This window comes from Rhea americana, unplaced genomic scaffold (assembly GCF_003343005.1).
Source record: "Rhea americana isolate MKP2758 unplaced genomic scaffold, rheAme1 scaffold_36, whole genome shotgun sequence".
NCBI classification, from domain to species: Eukaryota; Metazoa; Chordata; class Aves; order Rheiformes; family Rheidae; genus Rhea; species Rhea americana.
The window spans coordinates 581,171-608,729 of NW_028186490.1; the positions used below are offsets into that span (position 1 = coordinate 581,171).

Consider the following 27,559-nt stretch of genomic DNA (forward strand, 5'->3'; position numbering starts at 1 on the left):
CGCGGTTTTTGGTCTCGCGAGGCGGCGGCGCGCGGGAGCTCGGCGGGGCGATGCCGGCGCGGAGCGCGGCCAGCAGCGGCGGTGAGCGGGGGGCGGCGGTGAGCGGGGGGCGGCGGGGCCGGGCCGGGCCGGGCCGGGCCGGCGCCCCAGTCATCGAGCGCGTGTGCGTTGCAGAGCCGCCGGGCGCGGAGATGGGGGAGCAGGCGGAGGCGGCGGTGATCACCCCGGCCATGCTGGCGGAGGAGCAGCAGCTGGAGGCGGCGGGGCGGGAGAAGGAGCGGCAGATGCTGGAGAAGGTGAGCGCCGGGGCTGCCCCCTCCCCCGCCCGTAACGGCCGCTGGGGCGGCTCCAGCCCCGCCGGGCCGGGGGTCGCGCCCGGCGCCGGTGCTCCGCGGCCGCCGGGCTCCCGGCTCCGCAGCTGAGGCGTTAATCGCGGGGGTGGCTCGGCCGTGTTTCCTGCGTGTGCCCGTAACGTCTCTTTCCCGCCCCGCGCCGCTTGTTTAGCTGAGAAACACGCGCGCAGGCGAGCGCCGCCCGGCGGCGTGCTCCGTGGCGCTCCCGCGAGTACCCCTCGGCCCTCCCCGGAGCCGGCCCGGCCTCTCTGGGCCCTTTCCCGGTGCAGCCTCCTGTTCGCAGATGCTGGTGGCACTAAGCAGAAAATCTGTTGTAGAGAGGGTGCGTTGAAAACCTGATGCTTCTAGAGTTCTGCGGTGATTTCATCTTGCTGATACAAGTTATCAAGGTGTCAGAATACTTGAAATATGTTTTCTTATGCCTGAAATATAAAATCTTATAAGTATGAAGGACCTCTCATCGTAAAAGCTTTTGGAAAATTGATTTCTAAACAACTAACGCTGTTAATCAAAACACTTGAGAAATCAGGGGTTTTTCTTCTTCTTCCCTCTGCCTTTCAGAATGCATCTCTTATTTCTCTTTTCCCTGTTAAATCAGTAGGTTTTTATTCAGCCCACAGGAGAATAACGTGTTAAAAATAGACATATTTTCTGAAGGCATAAGCGACAGCAATTGAACTAATTGATAAGGTATACATTTACACTGCAGTATTTTTCAATATTGCAGTTAGAAAATAATACTGTATTTTCTCGGAGGTCTCACAGTCTTGTTTATTGCAATCAGTAGCTCTTGACAGAGCCTATTTGAACTTCTCCTTAAATAGTCCTTGATTTGACTTCTAGTGAGAAATCTGAAGAAAATGCTTTCAGCAGGTAGGGAGAAAAATCCTGCTTTAGAGCAAATATATCTCATCCCACAGGAAATACAGAGAAAAGGATGTAGAATTTAATTTTACAACCATCCACTTTAAAAATGCTATAATGTGACAGACCTACTTCATTTTTTTTTGTGTTCTTCCTATTTCTTCAGTATCTCCCCTCCATCAAGGGCATTGCTCTGTTGTTCTGTGCACTTGGGAACCAGTCAGCCAGGGGAGCTTACTTCTGTCACAAAATCCAGGCTACTGGCATCAAGGGAACTGTCCATTTTCTTGAAGCTTCTGTTGCTTGTTTTGTTTTGTTTTGTTTTTTTTTCCTGCTTGTCACTTCTGTGAACCCCTGCCAGGTGATTTGTACTATAATTCAACAAAGAGATCATTTGTCCTTTCTCTAGGCTAGAGGCAGAATACCACCATACAAATACATGAGAATGTAAACTGGTGGAGAATGACAGATTTTTGACCTACTTTATATAATGGGGGAAAATGATGTTTGGAGCTTGAGTCAAATTGTAGGAGTTTAAACTGTTTGTTTTGAGTTTTCTGGTTTCTCTCTTGAAGTCTTCTCAGTCAAGGGGAAAATCCTTCTGACTGACTAACTATTGGAAGGGAGCTATAGTTCAGTGTAGCAAAATGTGAACAATAACAATTAGCTGAATGAAGTAGCTTAGTTTTAATTAGGTTCTCTTTTGGCTTTGCCAGAAAAGATTGGTCTTCCTGAGCTCAGGTACTTTGCATCTGAAGGAAGAAAACTGCAACAAGCACAAACAAATAAAAGCATTGTGGAGAATCACAAGGGCACAGCCTAGTCCACAAATAACTGGTGGGGCTAGAACTTCCCATCCTAAAAGAATATGCAGATAGCTAAGGTGACTTCTGCTATTTGGTAAGGATGATCTTGAGAACTATTTTGTGAAAATAAAGATGTGTTTTCTGGTAGAGAGAAATTAATTTTCTTCTTTTCTGTGTCACTATTCAACTAACATCCCTTTTCCCCCCACCACTCTTATTTGGCTTGAGAAAATTCTCTTGCCTTTCTCTCTCAATGTGCCCTTCCCCCAGTGTTTTTTTTCTGAAGATTGTGGCACAGATAGGCATCTTGTAAAGCTCTGCATCTTGCTGTTCTGGTGTTTCTCTTGGAGATGCTAATTTGCCCCTTTTCACTTGTTTAATATCAGTCTAGCAGGCAGTTCTTTTTGCTAGAGGGTGAATGCTATTTTACTTCTTGAGGAGTCACAATTTGAGTTTTAAAGAGCAATTTGCAAATCCTTAATTGCAGTTTTACTATAATTCTTCTACAGATGTTACTTTTTTTTTAATAGAAAGATAACAGCATTCATTCAAGTACCTGTGGGGTTTTTGTAAGCCAAGCAAGTAGAAGCTTGCGTTTTTGTATTGGGAATTGAGTTGACCAACTGTAAATTAGTCATAATGACTTTTGCAGTTGTCTAAATGAGTTGCCCAGGGTGAAAAGCTGTAATAAAAAGATGGAGCTGTCTCTTTGTAGTACTTTGGAAACTATACTAAAATTACTAGATAGATTTCTTCTTAATCTTGCAGGCTCCAGATAAACTTAAATCACTTTTTAGTCTGAATCTATAAATCTGAGTTTAGATGCATTGAGCCTTTGAATCCCTTGCACTACAGCACTGGAAGCGGGTAAATAGCAGAGCTCTTGTTTACATATGTGAGTGAATCCAGTCCCAAGTTGCACTTGCTTCACAGCACTTCAGAGATATGTATGTTATACTCACAAATCACTGGAATACTATGACTGGAAGGAGAATGCTTGTATATGTGCGAGACCATTGTAGTTATCATGTGGAAGATCCTTTTATTATTTTAAAAGCATTAACACTGAAGCATCTTTAGTTACTTAATATCTTTTCCTGTTGGCCAGGCCCGCACTTCTTGGGACAGGGAGTCAAGTGAAATGCGTTATAAGAGGCTTCAACACTTACTTGAAAAAAGTAACATCTATTCCAAGTTTTTGCTTACCAAAATGGAACAGCAACAACTAGAGGTAGGTGTGTTCTTGTCTGTAGTGATAGGTGTATTTCTGTTGCCTCTGTTTGTTTGTTTTTTGCCATGCAGTTGTTGTTTGAACTGAATTAATTCTTTTAGGCTCACAACAATAACATGAAAATCTATTAAAGGTCCTGTCCAGGAGGGCAGTGATGCTGTATCTAATACTCAGAATTTGTCTTATACTTCCTATAAGCGTGACTTCTAATCGAAAAATCACAACATGAAGATAGCACTGATGGGTTTACAGTTCTTTTGGCTTGGAGAGAAAATAAAAATGCTTCAAATAAGAAATAAAATTTAAAGAAAATAGAAAACCTGGAAGGATGATAGAAGAAGACAAGGTGTAGCAAGTAGGAGCGATGCAGCCTGTTGTGCTCATTACCAAAGGCTGAGGATGAGGCTTGTCTTCAGGATGATGATGTAGGACTCCCTCAAGCAACTTACTAAGTTGCTGTGGTCTGAAGCCATGTTGCTCCCAAATAAGAGCTTTTGTAAAATGATTCGATGTGTGTGTGTGTTTTTTTGGTTTGTTTGTTTGTTTTTAAATCCATGAGCTGCTGAGTTCATGAGCTAGCTTAATCTTTACTTTCTTAACTGTCCCTATATGGGCAAGCTGTAAGAGTTTGAGAGGGACATGAGCAATCTCAGGAAGTCCATGACCCTATCAAGAAAGTGACATTGACAGACTGCGTGAACTTTTTTCCAAAATATTTTTCTAGTTTTAAGTATTGGCTCAAATTCATGATTACTGCATTGATAGCGCCTAATTCAATATTAAGTCTTTTATTGCTCCATCTGATAAATACCAAGACCTCCTTTTTTGTTGGTGTTGTTTTCTGAGATATTGTTGCTTTCAGCAAGTAAATGTAGTAGATGCAATTAAAATAAGGACATGAAAACACTTCATCATTAAAGGCGTTATAGACTACATATGTCGCTTTCTCTTCTAAGCAAAGCACAAGCAGTAACACATAGAAATTAAATGGATGTTGCATGCATGCAAAACAACTGCAATAAATATGTTCTTAAATAGTGTGCTGTTGGCAATATTTTTTGCTGAAGTCTTTTCTGAATTGATGTATTTCTCTGAAAGTGTATTCACTGACAAGTATTTCAGAGCAATTATACTCTTTGCCCAAATCTTGCTTTATGATTTTAAACAATGTCAGAATGAAGGTTTTTAGTGGGATTGCAAAAACATGTCATGTCCATAGAGTATGCGCAATGCTACATTAATAAAGCAATCTGTTATTGTTTCTGTAATGAATGGTTCTCTTGTGGGTGTTTCTTGAAGATAAGAAATGTAAGTGGTTTTTCTTTTCTTTAGGAGCAGAAAAGGAAAGAGAAGTTAGAAAAAAAGAGAGAGATGTTGTTAAAATCTTCCAAGGTAAGATTAACTAGCTATTTCATCAAAATTCTTTCTAAATAAGTCTAACAAATTACCACGTCAATTTGATCATCTTGGTCAGGGTAGGTAAACTAAACAAATTGAAATTCGCCTGTCTTTTGGCTTACAGATCTATCCTTGTACTATATTTATTTTTAACGGTAAGACTCTTTAGAAATGCTTAAAAAATCTCAAAACATGGCTGTCTTTTTAAGGAGACTTTTTCTGACCTATTTTGATTCGAGGAAATGATTTGTATTTGTTGTGAGGGCTTTTTTTGGTTTGGAAGTAGGAACTATTTTTGCTATAATTTTATAAACTCTTTAATTGTTAAAGTATTTCAAAAATGTTTCAAAAAGATAACAGCATGAGCCTAATTGCACTTTCCTTCCATCTGTATCATCCTATTTAGAGATGTGATGAACCTTTTCCATATATTTATTTTTTAGGGTCAGAATCCAGCTGATAGCAAAGAGGAGAAATCAGGTAATGTATTAGGATTTGTTTTTGTCAGTACTGTTGTTTTAGTTTCTTTAACACTTGACACTTTAACACGCTGTATAATCTCAAATGTTATCCTACAGCTGCAAAAAAGAAGAGAGGGAGAGAAGATGGAACATATAACATCTCAGAAATTATGTCTAAAGAGGTAGGCCATAACTGTAAATGGACTTGTTTGGATTTTTGTAACACCAATTTTAACTGATAAGATAGTTCATTGCTGACACATCTGTGTTTTTTGGAGCAGTAAATTTTCATATGTGGTTGTGGGAGATCGTATGTTTGTCTTTCAACAAGGATCTACATAAAGGAAAATGTTTTAAGACCCATAGGGTTCCATTTATTTTCTCTTTTCAAGTATTTGGGATGGCAAGTTCTGAAGGCAGTACATCTCCAGAAGATAGTCTTTGTAATTGGAGTATGTTTGGTGATGTGTAGCCTTTGTTTAGAGTCACTTGTCTGATTAATGATATTGTTTGGAAAGTCACTTAAAGTATGTCCAGAGTTTTCAATTAGAATTTCAAGATCCTCCTGAAATGCAAATTATAATAGCCTTTAACGATGAAAAGCACATAAGTATGCTTTTTTTTTTTTATCTTTGTTTTCAGGAAATCCTATCAGTGGCAAAAAAAAGTAAAGTGGAAAATCAGGTATGTTGGCATATGTTAATGCAGCTTAAATGTGTTAAGCCCTGAGGAAGGAAAGGCTTTTTATACTTAATAGTGTATCTTTAAACTTTTCCTGTAAATGAACAGCTCTTTGCTAGATATTGAAATCTTGAATTAGAAGTTGCAAAAAAGTGATGCAAAATGCACTTAAATATTTTATTTTCAGATATCTTCAGTAAAACTTTTTTTTTGTTTGTTTTTAACGGGCTTGGAGTGGGTTATACTTACAGAACATACGTGGTTTGGTAAATAAAGGAAACAGCGGTTTACTAAGTAAAAAGTTTGTGTTAGTTTGAGACCTTACTTAAGATATACCCTGTTTTAAGCATTCAAACACAGCGAAAAAAAGGTAGTAGCTTCTTTTTTTTGTACATGATGTAACTTAAGAACTGCAAGAACACAGTATGAGCTGTTTTCTAACGCTCTAGAATTCAGTTATAGAGTAGAAATATTGGCATTAAATGCCAGCTTTTGCATGCCGGATTTTGTATATTTGCTTTTATTGGTAGAAGATCATAAGCGTAATCACTTCAGTAACTTATCGCTACTCTTCAGTTTCAAAGGGGTAAAGAATATACCTACAGCATTGAAATTATGTGAATTGGTATTTGCTATAAAGCAGTATCATTCCTGAAAAGAAATTCTGCTCTTGAGTTGTTGTTCCAAAAAGTCTGTGTATCGGGGCTGTCGTACCTCATTGCACAGTAAATAACTGCTGCAAAATTGCCAAAAGTACAGCACATGCTTCTGGAACATCTTGTAGAAATGTGTCTTAGCTGAGCTTTGATATGTGTGCTACTTATCATGTATTCTTTGAACTTCCTTCTCTAGGATGAAAGCTCTTCTGACAACCTGTGTCCAGAGGACTTACAAAAAAATGGAGACTCAAATAGTGTCATTAAAGATAGATTGTGTCAAGCTGTACGACACAGTGCCAAGCAATTCCTTGATCCAGTACGGAAATTTAATGGACAGCCAGTGCCTTTTCAGCAGCCAAAGATTTTTACTGGAGGTGTCATGAGGTGGTACCAAGTGGAAGGCATGGAGTGGCTCAGGGTATGGAGCAATAGATTAAACGTTTAATCCCAGTCACTGACTGGAGACAGAGAAATGGAGAGGAGGAACCAGCAGGAATCTGTTAATAGCTAGTATAGGGGAGGTGAAGAAGGAATAGACAGTTTTTTCATGGTTTCTCATGACATAAGAATTGAATGTTGTGAAACAAAATTGTCAAGCAGCAGGTGCAAAGTTACAGGGTGGGAAGGATATTTAGTTTTGTAAGAGTTTTCTTTAGACTTACTGGTTGATTTCTGTGTCTTTACTCTCTGTGTCTTTTTTCTTGTTCAAGTCAGCTATCTTTTCAGCCCTTCCTTACAAGAACTTTCTAAAAACAGTAGTTCTGTGCATCATTGAGTCTGTTTTCCTCTCTTGAAGATTTGAATACCTAGCACTACACATGTTTAAAGACTCAGGATAATAGTTTCTGTGGCTGGTGATGATACCAATACAGTGTTTTTAAAAATGCTTTGTCTTTAGCATTTGAAAACAAAAGCTGAAGAAACTTGACATTTAAAAAATGCACATATATGTATTCAATTTTGTCCTGTCTTTGCTTTCAAGCCAAATTAGAACAGTGAACAGCTTTCCTCTTTAATTGTAGTAGCCAGGCAACTAACTTGCATTCTGGTACCAGTTCCATGTCTGTCTGTCCATTCCCTCCACTCCCTCCGCCCCAGTGGGTGTATCCTTTTAACAGGCTTAGATTCATTTCACAAGTGAACACTACTAAACTCGCTCATCCTGGGATTTTTCCTATGGTAAAGTGGCTGTGCCAACAGAAGCTATTTGGATAGATGTAACTGAAACTTCACAAACACAATAACTTGATTTATGTGGGAGGAAAGTAAGGGGAATTCTTTGGAGCTGGGATGAGTTAAAATTTGGCCAGTATGAACTGTACTTGCTGTTGAAGTGTTTTTTGATATAATGCAAATTCTTATATTTCCCTTTGATACTATTCTCACTTTTTGCCTTCTAGTCAGACACTTAACTGACTAGAAGCACGTACACCTACATAAGAATGTCTTGTGTTTAACTAGATGCTTGTATTTTGACAATGGAGAAATCTTTCTCATTTAATGTGTGCCTGTTAGAGAAAGTTGCCGCAGGTGTCTGATGTTGCTAATGTGTTTTGGATCTTCTGCATTTACATATCTTTCTCTGTGTGCCCAGATGCTTTGGGAAAATGGTATCAATGGCATTTTAGCTGATGAAATGGGGCTGGGGAAGACAATCCAATGCATTGCAACAATAGCACTGATGGTGGAGCGAGGAGTCCCGGGTCCCTTCTTAGTATGTGGTCCGCTGTCTACTCTTCCAAACTGGATGTCTGAATTCAAGAGATTTACTCCAGAGGTAAAAAAAAGTTAAGGCTTTTCATTTCTTCCTTGTGTCTAAAAGAGCAAATTATTTAATTCTTACTCTAATTTTTTTTACCTTGAAATTTTTTTCCTGTTTCAAACACCAGTTTAATTGCAGTTATTTATGTCGTTGCTACAAACTATGCCTTCACTTGCTATACATTTACAATCATCTTGTAAGTAAACTAACTTTCTCTCCTATCATCCATTCGATTTTGCAACTTTACATGAGCTTAATTGATGTGACTTCTAAGTTTCATTTCTTTTAGATTCCATTAATGCTGTATCATGGAGCTCAGCAGGAACGTCGTAAACTGGTTCGTAAAATTCACGGACGTCAAGGATCTCTACAAATTCATCCTGTTGTCGTTACTTCATTTGAAATAGCCATGCGAGACAGAAATGCCCTACAGGTACCTAAATTCTCCTGAAAATCATGTGATAGGTGGACTGTCTCACCACTATTAATAGTAATGCTTTTGAATGCAGTAAAAGACTGCTTGCTGCCTATCCAGTGTGATACTACAGCACTTATATTAACATTCAGGTTTTCTGTGCTGTTTCCTTGGTAGCAGTGGCTCTAGATTTTTATGCTTAAGAAGTTCTTAAAATAGAACACATCATCCAAAAAGTGAAGTGAAAAGATAATTAGAGCACGTATTTTCTTTTCACTACTTCTCAGTAGGTAGAACAAAACCTGTGTGTTTTTTTTGTTGTTGTTTGTTTGTTTCTGTTTTGGTTTGGGAGGGAGGAGGGTGGTGGAGTAAAAGCTGTACTTAGTGTGTTGGTTGACATTGGAGTGGTTATTTCATTGAGGACAGGTTTTCCTGTACAGCATTTACTGACTACTGAAGAAGAAGAGTTGCTGATGCGGTACCTTTTTGTGTTTGCATTTTAATATAAGTTTCAAATACTCCATCTCTGAGTATTTTTGTAGAGTGTAAGCTGCAAAACAGTGCATGAATGCTGTTCAGGAACACTGAGTAGTTGATAGGGAAATTCTGCAAAATCCCTGTCTCCATAAAGTGAAATTTTAAATGGATCACAAAGTGACAGTACCATAATCATCTCAACTTCCTAAATGCATTCACACCAAGCAAATATATGGTATAAAATATTTGGATTAATCTATTCTAGTCTGGCAAAGAGAAAGAACACTAAATAGTCTTTTTAATGAGAAGCATCAGGTTCTTAATTGTTGGTGCCACTCATCTGGTGTACATCTTGATGTAATGATCAATTATTTATCCTTTATTTTGCAGCACTGCTTCTGGAAGTATCTGATAGTGGATGAAGGTCACAGGATTAAAAATATGAACTGCCGTCTTATCAGAGAACTAAAACGATTTAATGCAGACAATAAACTTCTTTTGACTGGTACTCCCCTGCAAAACAACTTGGCAGAACTATGGTCCTTGCTTAACTTTCTGTTGCCAGATGTGTTTGATGATTTGAAAAGGTAAGTTGCAGTCTGTTGGAAAATCCGTGCCCTTTTTCTCCTTGGGCATTGTTGTGATTCTTTAAGTATTAAACTTGTATTAGCACTTAAAGAATTGTTTATTGTCTGGCTTTAACTTGGTATGATTTTTCTTTTGTGGTAGAGGCATTGTCTTCCCCTCTTAACACGTGTAGTTCTCCAGAAATGAAGTGTCAACTCTGTGCTTGAATAGTGGATATTTAACTCTGAGCTAGCACTAAGCATTGAGGGAGGATGTAGCTGTCTAATCATAACTGCTGTTTGAGACTCTGTAAGGTTATTGGAGACATCTGTGTGAGGCTAACAGAGAGGCCCCATGGGAGACCTATGCTTTTTGAAAGCAGTAGCTAGAGGTCAGGTGGAAAAGTAAGGTCAGAACAATTTTTAATTCAGTCTATATTTGGAAAACAATAAAGATTATAATGCATACAACAGAGCTTAATGAATATTCCAATTAATACTTGTAGTTTTATTGATCAGTTTAAAATCTTAGCCTCTGCATAGACAGACTATTTCAGAAACATCTTGTGCATAAAGAACAGATATGATGCATACAAGTGTAGTTTGGGATTTTTTTTTTTTTTGTTTTTTAAATCACAGGATAAGAGAAGAATAGGATACATAAGTCACAAAGAATAATAGCTTTAAGTAAGCTATTCCTTTTTTTCTTTCTTGCTCTGTTTTTATAGCTTTGAATCCTGGTTTGATATTACCAGCATTACAGAAACTGCCGAAGATATTATTGCTAAAGAAAGGGAGCAAAACATCTTGCATATGCTGCATCAGGTTTTTCATTACTCTTTGTATTGTTTTTCATGATTTGCTTCTAACACTGGCCCTTGTTATGAACCATGTTGAAATCTTGTTTGTAGAGCTGACTTCCGAGTCTGAGGCTTTTATTGTAGCACTTCAGAGTTCTTTTGCCTTGGGGTTTTGTTCAATCTTTGTCAGCATATGTAAATGCTGGAAAGAACAACATACCTTTTTGGTAATACCTCATTTTTGTTCTTGGATCTGAGCTGAGATGAGTCAAACTTAATTGCATTTGCTTTTTACTTTTTGCAAGAGACAAAATTGGTATATTTATTTTGTTGATAGTTAACTGAGGGAACTTGGGTAACTTTGAGATAGTGGACATAAAACTTTGAAAAACTAGTTGTATAATTTACCTGTTTTCAAAAGCAAAATCAAATTATTAATTTCTTTTTGGCTAAGGAAAGTCAATGCTTAGAGAACTTTTTTTTTCCCACCTTAAGCTGATGGTGAAAGATAGAAATTGTATCTCAGACATAATTGTTGACAAAAATTTGTTCTGTGTTGCAGTTAAGAGTTTGTCAGGACCTCTTGCAGCAAAATGATTTAAGAAATGTAGCGAACAGAACAGAGCTATTTCATAAAAATAGACTTTTTAAATCATTTTTATTAAAGTGATTTTATGTAGTAACTGCTGCACCTTTAATAAAGACTTCAAAATACTTTTAAAATGTCAGTGGATGGATTGTTTAAACCTGTCTGTTACCAATATACATGTAAAACCTTTTGAGTATGAGTCCATTTTAAGAATGAAATACTGAACTCTGAAGATCAAATCTCCAAGTCTAGATTGTTAAAATAGCACTGTACCTGTAGACCCTTTGCTCTAAAACTAGCCCTGTTAGGAGCTTTGAGTAATTATAACACATTCAACATTTCAGATTCTGACACCTTTCTTACTGAGAAGACTGAAATCTGATGTTGCTCTTGAGGTTCCTCCTAAACGAGAAGTCGTGGTATATGCACCACTGGCAAAGAAGCAAGAAACTTTCTATACTGCCATTGTAAACCGCACTATTAGGAAGCTGCTTGGGAATAATGAGGTATCTGCGGAAACAAATGATAGAAATGTACTTGATATTAATAGTTTATGAGCAAAAATACATAGATATTTCGTTGCTGGTGAAACCAGAACTACTTTTTGCTTAAATTTTGTGTGTAACCCTTTTATTAATTATTTCAGTGGTAATTATTGTGACAGATCTCAGTGTGCACAGAACTAGGTAATATGCAAGTGTGAACAGCTGCTTTTTGGCTGGCCTTAGGTCAGGGGAAAAAAGACAGTTTTCAATAGACTGACAATTTCTGGTAAAACATCAGTAAGGTGCTCATGCAGCTTTCACAAATCAAGCAGAAGCTTTCAAATTCTACAATTTTGGAGCTTTAGGTTGTGGGCCACTTCTTATACATAGCCACATTTACAGCTACTGAATCTCAGAACTGGACAGTGCATGTCGTTGAGATCTTTTTGCAATATTGAGAATTCTTGGATCAGCATAGGTATTTTATCTGAAACTATCTGCTGCTGATAGCAATGTTATTTCCTGCAGGAAGAAGTAGTTGAATTGAGTCCTACAGGCCGACCAAAACGCCGCAGTCGAAAGCAGGTTGATTATTGTGAAGTACATAATGATTCACCTGATGACTTGGAAAAATTGATCAGCAAAATGCAAGAGGAAGTGGAAAGAGAGAGGTGCCCTAAAAGATAATATTTTTCAAATACTAAATATATCCCTTTTATTTCAACTTGCTTCCAGAACTTTACTTATCAGAATTTATTAAGAATGGCAAGCATTTTATGATGCACTGTTCTTGTGGCTTTAAACTTTCCTGCTTTACTTTTCCCTAAAATTTGCTATTTTGTGTTAGCAATGATGATCTTGTACCGTAACTCGCTGCCTCATTAACAATAGCGGAGTTAATGATAAGACATTTGATTCTATTTGCTACAGACCTCCTGTGGCCTTTGCAGAATCCAGCATTAAAATTGGCTCTCAAGTCTCTTTTTTTCCAAGAAATGGTTTTAGTAACGGTCTTAAGTAGGTCTTGTGGTCATAGTATGATTGCTAAAACTTAGATAACTAAACTGTGCCAGTGTGAAAAGTAATTCTGATGGGGTCTTGGGACATGAAACAGTGAAGAACACTGCTTATTAATGGTTCCACCAAAGCCTGAAAGTCTAAGATGGTGTTGGGTGCCAGCAGAGGAAGAACTGTTTCATCTTTTTGGTCAGTTGAAATTATTGATAATCTTAGGTCCTGAGTAGGCTTAGCAGTGAGGACAAGGAGCTGATGAACTTAAGTTGTGGCTAGGTATTGCAAGCTTTGCAAGGTTCAGGTAAGCCTTTTGTCTTTAACAATTGGCTATGTTTGTGGCTGTATCTTTGGCTCAAGGCAGGACAAGGGTTAATGCTGGTGTGCTAATTAGAGTTAAGTTTTGGGGAAATGCCTCAGGAACACTTGAAGCAAAGTTTGGGCTTAAGACTGGAGGAGAGGCAGAAGTAGTTTCTTTGCTCAGTACTGAGGTGGGAGAAAGGGAGAAGTAGGCCTAAGCTGAGGCCTGGAACCCAAATGCTCAGCAAGGTTAGAGTTAGTTTGGTGACAGGTATTGGTCCACTTGATGCAGATTAAGATCAGCATTTGAGATTCAGGACTGAGGAACTTAAAGAGTCATGTTCACGTAAGGTCTTTTATGTAGTCTATTTTTTGGCTCTAAATTGTTTGGAAACCCTTTGGGCAAAGGAAAACTGGGATTGAGGTTAAGCTTCAAGGTTGAAGAAATGTATTTATCTTGCTTGATTTTATTTTAGTCCTGTGTTCTCTTCAAGAACTGATAATGATATATATATATATATACATGCTTGTGTTACTTCAATGGCATGCATGGATCCCTTAAGTTGCAGACAGTGCTTAGATGTGGAGGAGCTAAAGAGCTGCATTTTTTTGCAGAATCCTGCAGACTGTACACGTGGCTAAAATGAGACCAGTGAAAAATGTGTGGCTGTCCCTAGTTACAGGTTGCCTTGCTATTGATTAAAGGTTAGAGAAAAGTTCTGTTCCGGGAACCAGAGTTTATGCTGGAGGTGAAGAGTTTTTGCCATGGTTAATCTCCTCTTGGTAGCTGTGTCATAATTTCTGGCCGCTGACAGAGTAAAGGTCTGTTTCAGGGCTGGAGGGCCTGGACAGCTACACTAACTGCTGGGTTGTGCAGGAACCATAAGGTGGGAGTGAGTGGCTTCTAGTGATAAGGACTGAATTTGTCCTAGGATTGTGATTCTGAATGAATACTTAGGATTGTGGTTCTCTTGGGTCAAGGACTATGTAATTAATTTTGAGGATCAGGATTAGATAAAATGATTGTTTCTGGATTGCATGAGGTTTGGTTATGATAGGAGAAAATCATTTTTAGTTATTTACTAATAGGACTTTTCAGTACTTTTAATGTTAGTGGTAGGCTCTGAAACGAGAGCTGCTAGAGAGCATACTTAGTACTGGCTCCTTTTAAGACTGGCCTAGACTGAGTGTCTAGTCAGGTGACAGTACTGGCTTGTTTTTAATTGTAATGTAGGTGCAAGTCCCATTGGGCATTGGGACTTAAGGGACTTGATTATTCCTGACTTCTTTAAGGCCTCCAGGATAGGAGAAAGCTGATTTTGAAGTAGTTTATGCATTCTGCAGGAATTCTGACCATTTGTTGGTAGAGGGGACTCTCTTTCTTTTTCTGCTAGATGACTTGCAGAAGTTGTTTTTTTTTTTTTCGTGACTTGTGCTTACTAATTGCTACCTTTTTGTATTTTAAACCAATCGTGACAAACTCTTCTTGTTAGAGCCTTACTCTTCTAATAGGGCTCTAACAGCCTTACTAACTGTGAAGGATTTTGAGGGAACTTGGCACTCCACATGATTTTTTTTTTCCCCCCAGTATCTGTAACAGGTAAGTGATGCCTTTCTGTACTAATATGATGATATGTCTTTTCAAGGCCAGTGGTAGAAGTGAGCATTCCCATGGATTCAGAAGTGAACCTTAAACTGCAGAACATTATGATGTTACTAAGAAAATGCTGTAATCACCCTTATCTTATTGAATATCCACTGGACCCTGCTACGCAGCAATTCAAGGTATGTATTTTTAAAGCATTACCAGAAGAATTACTCTAGGCATTAGACATAGTAGACCAAGCTGACAACAGTGAAGAATTACGTTGTCAGTGTTTTCAGGACAAGCCTCCATATTAAATTCCGGCAGTGTAATTGAATCATTATTTGAAGCTTTCTGCAGCAGCAGCTGCAGGGAGCAGTGCAGACTCTGTGCCCTTGTAGTCTTTGCACTAGTGATGCTGTTTCTCATTATGTAGGCACTTGTCTGCTGGGAGCAAGGCTGTTGATTAAAGCTGATTCAAGAGCTGTTTTAGGGTCTGCCCTAAGTTCCATTCACAAAGACAAGATTTCAAAACCAAAACATTGACCTTGGTGAACTGTTTGTGATTTGGTCTGTACACACTGCAGAATGTAGGGCAATAGCTTGTACATGTAAGGTGTTCCAGGGCAGATATGAACAACAAAATGCTCAACTCGGAGGGCACAGGATCTGGTCCCCCCTGCTTGAAAGGGAATGCAGAGTAAGTGTATCACATATCCCGAGGGCCAGTGGGGGCCAGGTGATAGCTTCCTTTACACAAAGCGATTAACAATATAGCAAACTGTGAAGCAATTCAGATTGAAAGAATCATTGCTGTTCAAGAGCTTTAAGATTTAACTGAGTTTTGGGGTTTTTTTTTTTTTTTTTTTTTTTTTTTTTTTTTTTTTTTTTTTTTTTTTTTTTTTTTTTTTTTTTTTTTTTTTTTTTTTTTTTTGACAAACTGCTTAAGGAGAAGTTAAAGGTGCTTGCTCATTCTAAATGTAGCTTTGCAGGCCCATATAGTCACATTTCTGGTTCGGTGAGCAACAACAAACTCAGCTGCACTCAGGAGTAAACTGTCGAAAGTTTTTCAATAGAAAATCAGTGTGATTTTTGGAAAAAAGGGGGGGCCGATAACCCAATCTGGATGAGGAGGTGAGATTAGTTAATATATATAAAATACTGATTTCTGGACAGTTGACGCAATGTACAGGAGCTAGCACCTGTTTGGGAAGATTGATTAGAATTTAGTGAGGTGACTTGCTTAGGGTTCAGCCACAAAGTGTTTCTGCATCTTTGCTCTTAGCCCACAGCAGAAATCAGGTGTAAGAAATTGTCTTAAACAAGAGAAGGGTGTAAGGAAGAAGATGAAGAATTTGCTCTGTCAATTTTTGCTCCTTGGCTGATGTGCATCTTGTTTAGATAGTGCTGTTTATTTCCAGCAGATGGAAACCTCGCGCATTAGTTACAACTGCTAGAAGCTGGGAAGGAAACAGCTGTGCTGTTCCATTGTCAAAAAAATAAAAATCATTAAGGTTTCTCCTTTTGGAAATGTCATGAAAACTATTTTCTTTTTTAAAGATCTACACATATAAAATGATGAATTTGATTTTAATTTCATCTTGATTAAACTTATTTTGCTAAAACAGGTGTTATTTCCTGTGTTGCAGCTTTTATTTTTAAAAAATAAAAAAGGAAGGTACAGCTCGTTTCTGTAAAACACTTTCAGCCAGCTTTTGTTGGTGCATCTGAGTGCTGAAAACCTCTGAGTCCTTCCCTCTAATATACAACATGCCCCCTTTCCCCCTACCATATTCTTCTAAGGTTGATGAAGATCTAGTAAAGAATTCGGGCAAGTTTCTACTTTTGGACCGGATGCTTCCAGAATTGAAAAAGAGAGGCCATAAGGTAAATTTATGTATGGATAGTGGAGTAGGTTGGGTGTGGGGATTTTTTATGGGTGTTTTGGGGTTTTTTTTGCATAGATACCTGCTTATGATCAAAAAACGATGCTAAAGAATCTTCCTGGTTTTGTAGGTCTTGTTATTTTCACAAATGACTATGATGTTGGACATTTTGATGGATTACTGCTATCTGCGAGACTTCAAATTTAGTCGATTAGATGGCTCTATGTCCTACTCAGAGAGAGAAGAAAATGTAAGTAGATGCACCTGCCCTTTGAGCCTGTTTAGTAAAATTTCTTCCTGTTCCTGTGACACTGTCACAGAATTTAGTCTTTAATGTGCAGAAGCCATGTATGTTGACCGACATGCTTGCTACATTTTTTAATGTTTACTGCTCAGAAATACTGTGGTAGTGAAGTGTGTTACTAACCAGCATCTTGTGGTCTGCCTAGAGTGATGGCTGTTCACACATTCTGTAGTCCAGATGTGCTATGCATAATATATCAGCATTGTAACAGATGCTAATCCCAATTTGCCCATATTGTTTACAGAATCTAGGATGCAATGCAAACATCTGTGGGAAAGTACTGCAAGTCTAATGCCAGATAGAGTAGACTTCCTAGGAAATAGTCTTGTGTACCTATTGGGATACCTGTAATTTTTAGCCCAACAGAGCACATGGATTTGGTGTGGTATAGTCTTTCTTGCATGCTTGTTACAGTTTGAAATAATCACATGTGTCCAGCAAAAGATGCCTTAGAGGAAAAAGGCAGTGCTGTCCTTCAACTCACTTGGGTATCAGCTTTTGCAGACTGCAAAATACTTTGAAACTAGTGGAGATTATTTATTTTGGCAGAGAAGGAAACCTGTATGTAGGCAGATTCATCGTGCACACAACTAGAAAGATTCTTAGTAAGCACAGCAGGTGCAAGGGATTAAATGAGAAATTTAAAGGTGCAATGTGTTCCAGCCTATACCAGATACAGAAACAGTAACAAGCACTTGCATGTAAACATCTTGTAAATTGTGAGGTGTTGCCTCGATCTGTTCTTTGGTTACAAATTGCACATGTACCTTTTATGACGAAGCAGGTCAACTAGGGCTTTCTTCTTCTCCTCTGGCTGGCTTTTGTCAGTTCATCAATTTATCCATATTAAACATATCTTTTTTGCCTGTTATGTTTTTTTAAAGCTAAAACATTTTGGCTTGGCTGCAGTTCCCCTCTTCATTTCATCTGTATGAACAAGTGGCTGAACAGAATGCTAGAATTTTATTAAATAAAGAGATAGTAGAGAATACAGACAATGTCCAGGCCCTTAACAGTCTTAATGTCTTTATTACAATAAAAAAAAAAAAAAGCAAAATCCACTGCACAGAAACTGAAGTATACCTCCAGCAAACTATGAGAACAAGGGATAAATGCAGCAAGCTTTCAAGGGGGTAGCACTAGCTGCCTAATTTGTTTCTTTTTCCTCTCTGTCCCCTGCTTCTGTACCTACCATAGCATGGTATGGATGCTGGCTGAGAGAACTTTTCCAGGTCACCAGCTGAAGTCCAGCAAGGCTCTTCCCAGCTTCATGACCTGCTGTCAGTGGTGGAGATGCTAGTGTCCAGGCAAGCCCAGAGGAGCTGAGGTTTGCAGAGCACTTGGATAGCTGCTTCAGGCTGGCAGTGGGGTGATGGTTTCTCTTATTGTTGTGGTCAAAATCCTGAAAATTACTGTAATCTTCCAATCTTCTGACAGCATGAGGGTAGTCAAAGCAAGCTAGGACCTACCAGGTCTACAATACCAGTTAGGAACTGTGCTGACAGTTGGGAGCACCTTGCGGTGAAAGCAGGCTTAGATGGTAAGCAGGAGGCCAGAAAGTTACGCCCAGGTTTTCATGTAAAAGGAAAAGGTATATAGTGTGATTGAAAGTAATAGTCAAGTTGGCTGCTGGTTTTTTTTTAGATTGCTGCTTGTGTCAAGAAGTGGATATGTATTTAGGCAAGACTGTGCTTGCTTTGGAGAAGAAAATATCATTGGATGGTAGATTATTTGGAGATGCATGTGATTTGGACCATATGTTGTTGTAGTAGTCTCCTTTCTGGACAGTTCATTGACCAGAATCAGATAAGAATATACAGTTACTTCACGTCATGGTCTTGTCCTGTCCTATAGGCATGCAATGTTTCTTAAAGCTTTGACCTCTGACAACATGTTTTATATTGTATTTGTGTTCTTTTTAATCTTTAAACAATTTTTTTTTTGTTCCTTTTTAAATAAAACACTTGCTACATTGTTTGATCTGCCTGCTGTTTCATAATAAATACATTTTCTTCCAGATTCATCAATTTAATACAGACCCTGAAGTCTTCCTATTCTTAGTGAGTACAAGAGCTGGAGGCTTAGGCATTAACCTAACTGCAGCAGATACTGTTATCATCTACGATAGTGACTGGGTATGTTGATAGTGTTTTACCTCATGACACTTACAATGAAATGCTTTCTCTTCGCTGCTTTTAATAAGCATTTAGTAACCATTATGGTATAGATCACTTCTGTAATTTACTTTAATGAAACACTGCATGATGACAGTATAAGCTATGTATGCAAACAGGTTTTATATTAACTGTACAACTCAGGGTGAAAATGTCCTAGTTTTATCCAAAACAAAGGTAAGCTGCTCTGCAAGGCCAGTTTGTTTGTCCTCTGAATTATACCAAAAGCAGGAGGGTTTTTTGTTACTCCTGGAGATGCATTTCCTTCTTTCATTTTATTAAAAGTTTGAAAGCTGCTGGTACTCTGAAAGTTCCCCAATTCTAACAGCTGTGTTGTTAGCACCAGGCCTTCAAATTTCTTCCTGTGAGTTGCCATCCATGTTTTAGCTAGCTGGGATCCTGCTGCTCTTGCAAGTGTGGAGAAAGCCAAGAAGAAAACAAGTATGGAGAGGACGTCTGAGGATGTATGCCTCTTCACTTTCTTTTAAATATACAGCTCTGCTGGTTGAATAATTGTATTTACTTATAGCAAAGCTGAAAGAACTTTCAGAATAGTACTGGAAAAAAAAATCCATTTCCTTTCCTCCTACAAAAAAGAGCTAACAACCTCAGATAAATTTTTAATGCAGATGTCCATCTGTTAAGCTGCATCATGTAGCACTGAAGCAGCCAAGCTAGTTGAGTTACCCCTATGTAGCCACAGCAGCAGAGCTCAGCATGGACTAGTTTAAAACACAAGTAGCTGTGGAGCAGGGTTATACCATAGCTTCTCAGCTATTTGCTTCAGCTCTGTCTGACCATTGGAGCTCACTGACTAAAAATGCTCCCTGTGGTACTGTTCTTAAATAAGCTAAGTTAGCTGCATTATTAACTTTTTTTTTAATCTGCTCAGAACCCTCAGTCAGATTTGCAGGCCCAAGACAGATGTCACAGAATTGGCCAGACAAAGCCAGTGGTTGTATATCGTCTTGTGACAGCAAATACTATTGATCAGAAGATTGTGGAGAGAGCTGCTGCCAAGAGGAAGCTAGAGAAGCTGATTATACACAAAAGTTAGTATTTTTCTCTTTATGACTTCCTATTTTTTTAAAAAAATATTTCTTCTTTAAATCCCAAGACAGAACTTACTGCTCTGTTTGAGATTCTTTATTACTTCTTCTTAAATGCAAATAGCTTTATCTTTCCAACAAGTAGCTATATAGTATCACCCTCCTAAGTGCATTCTTTAACATGTTACAGGTTACTCCTTCAGAAATGAAGGAAGAGCACTTGTATTTCTAGGATCAGCATGTTATGGCTATTTTTTACTAGTAGGCAGAAAAAAAAAAGGGTGATGGCACCTGGGGGAAAAAAAGTGAAACCAGGCTATAAGAGAATAGAACTCTGGGCTCTTCGATAGCTTGTCAGCAAGGTGACAGTTTGTTCAACTCAAATGTTTTTAGGCTTCCAAGAAGGAAAATGTCTAGGCTAGAGATAGATGACAAGTCTAACTTGATTCTCTCTTTTTTCTTAATGATTATTTTTTAAATCAAATTAAATGATCCAGAAGATAAAGGGAAAATCAGATATACTAAACTACTAGCAGTAACATTTTATCACAATTCTTCATTTGAAGTAATATGCCTAGCCAATAGCATTTAGAGCTGAGTTTCATGATTTGAAGTTTGGAGATAGGCTTTCCTGTTACACTGACAAACTTGCTTGAGTAGAGAGCATGTCTACTAAAATTGGTAAAATGAGTAGAGACTATTAAAAGTTGGTATCTGGAGGTTTCTGCTGAACTTGATCCAAATGGCAAATCCTAAAGTTGTGGAATTGCTGCACAAAATTACAGCATTCTGCATGCGCTTGTCCTTCTAAGTTTGAGTACTCTGTGATAACCACAGTAAAGTCCTTTTGGAACCATTACCTAACAAGCACTGAACTGAAAAATCTTTTATTTTGCATGCAACACAGTGGTGGTTCTTGTTCCATTATTGATTATCTAGCTGGGCATACTTAAAGTGTAAGAAAATGATGACACTGAAGTTTCTCTTTTGGGGTAAATTTCTTTTGGTTTGGTGCTATAGAAAGTTCAGTTCTGCTTCTATAGCTTGTTCTGTTTGCCATATTCAAATATTAGTTCATTGTAGTGTTTCCCAAATACTAAGCTCACTTTAAAAATTCTGGAAATCTGATATAGGTCTCTGACAGTAATTATCCTTATATTAAGTGTTAAGGAATTTAGGAACTTCCCATTATATACCTATATTAAAAAAAAATGCATTTTGAGGCATAAAGGAAGCAAAAAGCCATGCTTGTTACTCTGGCTACTGGACAGTGCACTATTTCATGAGCTTAAACTGTGGGTTGCCTCTGTTTTTGAATGATGTTGGCTGATCTTTTCGTCCTTTATCCTAGTTCTAACTTTTTCTGTAACTTGTTTGACACTTCTATCTTGGTGTGACTGCCAAGAAATTAATCTGTTTTTTTTTGCTAAGGGCTTTAATTAACATTTTAAGTAGGAGAAGCATTTATTTTATATGAATTTGATTAAGATCCAATTTGAAGATAAAACTAAAGTGGAAAGATCAGCACAGAAAACAGGATGTGCTCAAACAATAGGTGACTGACATAATGGGAACCAGAACTATTCAGTATACAGAAAGGAAGCTAAATGGCAAGGGTCATGCCTTCAGTTTTGCTCTAAGTTGAGTATTTTTCTCGCTAACTATTGATGAATCATATCCAAATCCTACAGCCTAAGTAGTTCCCCTTCAGGAGCCCTTAGGTTCACTGTGTGATTTTGTAAATGTGATGTAATGGATCTTGTAATCTCGAGTATCTCAGAAGTACAAGAAATGTACTTTTCTTGTAGTGAATGAGGAAGGGATATCATGAAACTTATGTGCCTAAATCAGGCCTTTCAGCATTGTCTAACTGTTCAGAGTACATACAGCAGAAATACTTATGAGCTGAAATGTGTTGCAGAACAGTTTGATTTTGGGACCTGAGCACCAGATTTCTCATTCTGTCTTTTCTTTCTCTTTTATTCAAGAAATGTGCCTAGGAAACTATGAGAACCAGCATGGCTTTAGTTAAATTAATAGATGTCAGACTAAGATTAAATGATGCATGTAAACTTCTCTTTATGTTGGTAAATGTTCATAGGGTTTTCTCTATGTCATTAGTATTATAGCTCAAGATCTACACAGCACTAATTCAGTGCCATACGGTTTGTGAAACTCTGAAAAATGATTCCAGTGAGGAGGAGGAAGGGGCTGTATCACTAATAGTGCATGACATGACCTGGATCTGGTGGGTCACAGCAGGAGTTGTTAATGGAGAGGAGATTCCTCTGTCTCAAACCCCTTTGGAACTTGCCTCTGATTTGCACTTCACAGAGAAACATTTATAGTCCTTTGAGGGAGATGGGGAAGGGAGGAAGTTTGAAACTAAGATAGAAGAAAGAATGAAAAGTGTGAGGGAAACCTCACTAATAAAATGGTTTCGTGTGTTAATAAAAACAGAAGCAGCTTAGGAGAGTCTCTGAGCACAGGACACTGCAAGACTTGCCCGTCTCCTTGGAATATGCATGCCTGAGCTTGGCTTTGTTCATATCTATCTTTAGGATAAACTTTTATTTCTTGGATATTTGGGCAGACATCCAGATTCATGTGTAGATAAGTGTTAACATAGTCTCTTTGAGAAATCAGCCCAAGTTGGATGTGTTAAGTCATGTCTGTCTAATCCATTAAACTGAGGTATATTCTACGAAAACAACATATTTCTCGTATTTCTTATCTTATAATGGTTAATGCTGCTTACTTTGTTTCAACCAGCTTACATTGTAAGGGATCAAACTCCAACATCTACCATCTAACTCTATTTGCAATGTTTTTTGCTGTAAGTAGAACTAATGGCTTTTCTGCTCTGTGCATGCATGTGTACATGTTGAGTTGGTGTTTCAATCAGTTTCTCTGCATACTACATCTAGGAGAGTGGAAGGCCTGCATGTAAACTCTTCATGCACTTTTTAAAATCATTTAGCATAAAAACTTAAGTTGTGTTTAGCTGAAGGCTAAAACAGTGAAATGTAGTATTAGTTAAAGGAGTTGGTTTGGATGTGCAAGAATTTTCTCTGTGCATCCAGCATTGTTGTATTGATATACAAAATTTAATGTTTCTGCCTCTATATACTTTTTTTCCCCCTTCCTCCCACATAGATCAATTTAAAGGTGGCAAATCTGGTCTAGCACAATCAAAGAGCTGCCTGGACCCTCAGGAATTAATAGAATTACTGAAATCCAGAGACTATGAGAGGTATGTGGATTTTCATTTTTTCTTTAAAGCCATAAACTTAAAACATTCTGCTTGCAAATCACTGCCAAAAAGATGTCTGTCTTGTCTTAAAGTGATACGTAGATCTTAGTGGAAAGAATGTCCTGGGGATTCTGCTATGCAGAAAACTGATTTCTGTGCAATATTCTGTGTAATAGGCTGTTATCTATATTAAGAGATTATTTCTTCTTCAACAGAGAGGTTAAAGGATCTAAAGAAAAAGTAATCAGTGATAAAGATCTAGAGTTACTCTTGGATAGAAGTGATCTTATTGGTAAGTGGCAGTTTTCATCCAATTTTTCTCTTTGCTTGTTAAATCATATTTTATAAGTAGATTTTCTTTATTAGAGCTTTCAGAGACATTGGAGTCTTTATATGTAGAAAACTGTCATAGTTTCACTTCCCTGCAGCTATATTGCATATACAAAGACCCTTTGGTCCATACACTGACATTTCCACTTGGATCTGCCAAAGAGGAAATAATAAAACTGGAAAAGATTCCAGAAAGCTACATTCATACATCATGTGTGTTTGTGAGCATAGATTAGGAGCTGTTCTGCAAAGCAGCTTTCTTTAGATGTTGCTGTAATTGGTGAAAACAGAAATTATCCTTATAAGATGATTTATTTCAGCAAATTTGTTTATTTAAAAACATCTTAATACTTCTAGAATTGTTTCATCTTGAAATGTAGTCTAGTAACGCTTTTTGGAAAAAAAATGGAGCTTTTCAGGATTACCATGGCTTGTGTCAATGGATCAAAACCAAAGTTTTTTAGGCTGTCTGCTTACATAAATTCTCGTTCTTGATCCAGTCAGGATATTAAGAGTGTTAACTTCTCTGAGAAAGGAGAAAATTCTTATCCAGTTCCTCTAAACGTTAGACTTGATATGCTTTGTTCCCTTCAGCATCTTCAGGACAGATAAATGTAAAAACATAGATGAAGAAAAATCAGTCATTAAAGAATTTCAAGTGAAATTCAAAGCTAGTCTTAAATAATTTATTTGCTTTAGGAGATAAGAACAGCTTTGTACTTGAAATTTTCTCCTAGATTATCTAAGGAATGGTTTTATAAAAGCTCTTATTTCAGTTAACTAGTGCTTGAAAATGGTTCTTGATGCACTGATTTTATATGATTCACCTCTGTCTTTACATGTTCAGGCTGAAACATCAGTCTCTTTAAAACAACCTGATTTGTCAGATTGGAAAAGGTGCCATCTGTCATGTGTATTAGGGTGTAACACGTTTTATAATGATTTATTCGTATTTTCTTAGTTATAGTAAGCAGAATCAGTGTATTAAAACTGTTGTAAAAAATGGGAAAGAAATATTAGTCTAACATTATATCCTGAACACTTGCTTCAACTAGCTGCGGTGAATGCTTCAGAAATTGAAATGCCAACTCCTACCTCCTATAAACCGTAACTAAATTTGACAGAAGGACAGTAACTACTTTTTAACTTTATATTCAGTGGGATGGCAACACAGTGATTGCAAATGGTTGGAAAACAAGATGCAGATTTTATAATACCTGGAGAGAGAGGGAAAAAAAAAAAAAAAAAAAAAAGGAAAAGCATAGCTAGCAGGGCTATTACTTTGTGGTTTTTTTCCTGATGATTTCACTCTCTAAGGCTTACTGCATTGTTTTCTTCTGAGGAAGAAAAAATCGGTATGGCAGACTTAAAAGCTGCCTATCTCCATTCAGATCTAGTCTGAGGTGTTGGCTGTGGGGTTTGTGTATGTTTAAAGTGTGCAATTGAGAAACAGCTTCTAAGCACAAATTTTTAGTTGCTGTTTATAAATGATCAATATGGTTTTTATCAATGAGCTTGCTTTTCAAATCTCTAATTGAAACAAAAATATGTTCCCACCCACCAGATGAACTTTTCTCTCTGTATTGCTGTACTTGAACAGAAAGATTGCAGATGATCGTCTATTACTGTTCATCATTATTTTTTGTCCTAGATCAAATGAAAACTTCTGAAACAGTTAAAAAGGAAAAAATGGGTGTCTTCAAGGTCCTAGAAGAATCGTCTGATTCCAATGCAGAATGTGTATTTTAATGTGCAAATAGCCTGTAGTCTTACAGGACAAATATATGTCTGACATCAGATCTTACAGAGGTATCACATATATATACCAATTCTTTGTACTGACTTTCTTTAAGACCTTGTTCAGATTGTTTGTATTCTTTCAGTGGATTTTAACATGTTCTACAATGTAACTTGTGTGATAATTCCATGTTTGTAGATTTAGCTTCTGATAAAGAATTAAGGAAATGAGCATGCTTTACATTTTCAGTTAACTTCTGTGATCAGTGGTAGAAACTGCCAAATTTTTGTAAAATCTTCCTGTGGAAGTCCTAAATTTTTTTTAAGATGTCAATTATGGTTTTATTTGGAAGGGAAAACATGTGCCTTTGTTACAGCCACTTTAGTAGTTTCTGTTTTAACTTCTGCAAATTATTTTGGTAAATAAATGCCTCATTTGTCCTAGGGGTGTGGGTTGGTTGGTTTGTTTTTTACCATAGCTTCCTAAATGAATTAAGCTTATATTGTGTCCATTAGACACCCTTCATTGAACCATTCAATAACTCATTGAACATGTTAGCACATCTCAAACATGTTTTGACAAAGCAGGCACCTAGGGAGAGGAGATGAGCTAATATTTGCATTAGGAAAGCTTACGGTTTTTGTTCTGTGTTGGCTGGCCTGGTGGCTCCTGCAGCTGAGGTGCCAGTTTGCAGATAATTGATGATCTCCATTTAAAGCATCTGGAGGGAGCTAAAGGTACTGGGAGGGGCGAATGGAGATGGTCTGTGAGGATGTGTGGAAGACCAAGGAGCACTTTGAATGGAAGGTGTGAGACTCCAGTAGGGGAGAAGAGATGTTTAAGGATGCAAAAGCCGAATCAGCAGGAAGCCTCATTTTATACCATGAACAAGGTGTGCAGATGGAGGGGAGGAAGTCTTCACTATTCTTCCAGGGAACTGGATAATAAGGCAAGTGAGGGATATAACTTAATTGCAGCCTGTAATGGCCAGCTGAGGCATCAGCTAGCTTCTGTGCTCTGAACAGTGGTTTGTGAAATGTTGTGAAGGTTTAATCAGAGGCCCCAGTTTGGCATTCCAGCTGGAACTGTCACACATGTGGCTGTGCTAGTCATGCCAACATGTATGTAACATGGAATAAAAACCTATCTAATTCATCAAACCTTCAGAAATTAGTTCCTAAGTTATTTCATTTGTGTAAAAGGACCTCCATGTAAACACAGGTTGAGTGCAACTAGAGTGCTCGCTCACTCTCTCTCTCTGGACTTTTTCTCACAAGTATAAACTTATTACTGCAATGTATAATCTGTTAGCCTGATTTAGAGAAGATTGTTAGTAGCAGATATTTGTTTATCCTCATTGTTGTGAAGGAACAAGTAATCTGTTAGAGTAATGAATAGGCTGGCTCTGACCTTTGCCCATTGAAAGCCCTGTCTTGTTTCTCATTCTCAAAGATACAGGTTTGTAACGTTTCTGTTCTTCTGTTACATATTAACCTGACTAATGCAAAGTCCAACTTGCGGTTTCCACTTACCACTTACCTGCTAAACCACTGTGTGTCTCTTATCCGTTCTGTTGTATGCTAACCAAGACCCACTATAAGATTTAAGAATAAATGATAGTTCTCCAATAGTACCTAAATGGAATCATTGTAATAGAATTTTGTATCAGTTTAGTAGCTGATGCAAGTACTTCCATGCAGCCTTACCTGATTTTCTAAGACTTAATTCTGCTCAACCTGCACAACTATGAATGTCATTTCAGGGCAGCATGGTGGAAAACAAAACTGAACAAGTATTTCAACCCCATCCTTTACAGTCATAGACCAACAGAGCTAGAATTCAGTAACTGTCTAAAACTGCATAAGCTATTGCTGGTGTTAGTGAAATACAGTCACTGTGTAGAAAGGTGGAGCCTGATGTTATTTAGAGTGATTTATTCTGCAGGCTATGGCTGCCTTAGAAGGTAAGAGCAATGCAAGCTTTTCTGCTTGTTTGCTGCCACAGAGGAGCTTGAGTCTCGCTCTCCTTTTTTTTTTGGCTCCCAAAGTACTGAGAATGTATTTGGTCAAAGCAAACATCGTGGCTTCTTGGTGTGACCCTTGTACCTGCAGTCAAGAATAGTGTTTGTATTTCCTGTCCACCTAAACTATGAAGAATGGGAGCTCTTATGACAGCTTAGAGCAGTCTAGTACTTGCGCTGTTAGTGCCTGTGGGCAAAGCCTTAGCACACTATTTGAGGCAGCTGGTGTTTCAGGAAGCTTCATTTCCTTTTCATAGCAATTAAACAGGGTAAGGATAATGTGAGAAAGAAAGCATAGGGCTTTGTGGGGAAACAGGGACTGTACCTAACAGTTTATAATTGTTTGGGGTGAAATAATATTC

The 27,559-nt window shown here is 37.9% G+C and overlaps 1 protein-coding gene across 1 annotated transcript; it reads left to right on the forward strand.

Moving 5' to 3' along the window:
- HELLS (helicase, lymphoid specific) lies at positions 1 to 26,337 on the forward strand. Its single transcript, XM_085312227.1, has 22 exons — positions 1 to 81; positions 175 to 296; positions 3,132 to 3,254; positions 4,587 to 4,646; positions 5,096 to 5,132; positions 5,231 to 5,295; positions 5,756 to 5,797; positions 6,647 to 6,871; positions 8,048 to 8,230; positions 8,505 to 8,648; positions 9,498 to 9,694; positions 10,402 to 10,498; positions 11,407 to 11,568; positions 12,076 to 12,218; positions 14,505 to 14,643; positions 16,247 to 16,330; positions 16,460 to 16,579; positions 18,652 to 18,768; positions 19,700 to 19,859; positions 23,013 to 23,109; positions 23,325 to 23,401; positions 25,091 to 26,337. Exons 1-22 carry the CDS (start codon positions 51 to 53, stop codon positions 25,186 to 25,188), a joined length of 2,523 nt encoding a protein of 840 aa, XP_085168353.1. The 5' UTR covers positions 1 to 50; the 3' UTR covers positions 25,189 to 26,337.
- The last annotated feature ends 1,222 nt before the right edge of the window (positions 26,338 to 27,559 follow it).

What these genes read in the sequence shown, in the direction of transcription:
- HELLS (XM_085312227.1), top strand. Translation starts at nt 51, where the DNA reads ATGCCGGCGCGGAGCGCGGCCAGCAGCGGCG. An exon ending in AGCGGCAGATGCTGGAGAAG is followed by an intron (nt 297 to 3,131) that starts GTGAGCGCCGGG and finishes CCTGTTGGCCAG; the next exon opens with GCCCGCACTTCTTGGGACAG. An exon ending in GAAGCTGATTATACACAAAA is followed by an intron (nt 19,860 to 23,012) that starts GTTAGTATTTTT and finishes CCTCCCACATAG; the next exon opens with ATCAATTTAAAGGTGGCAAA.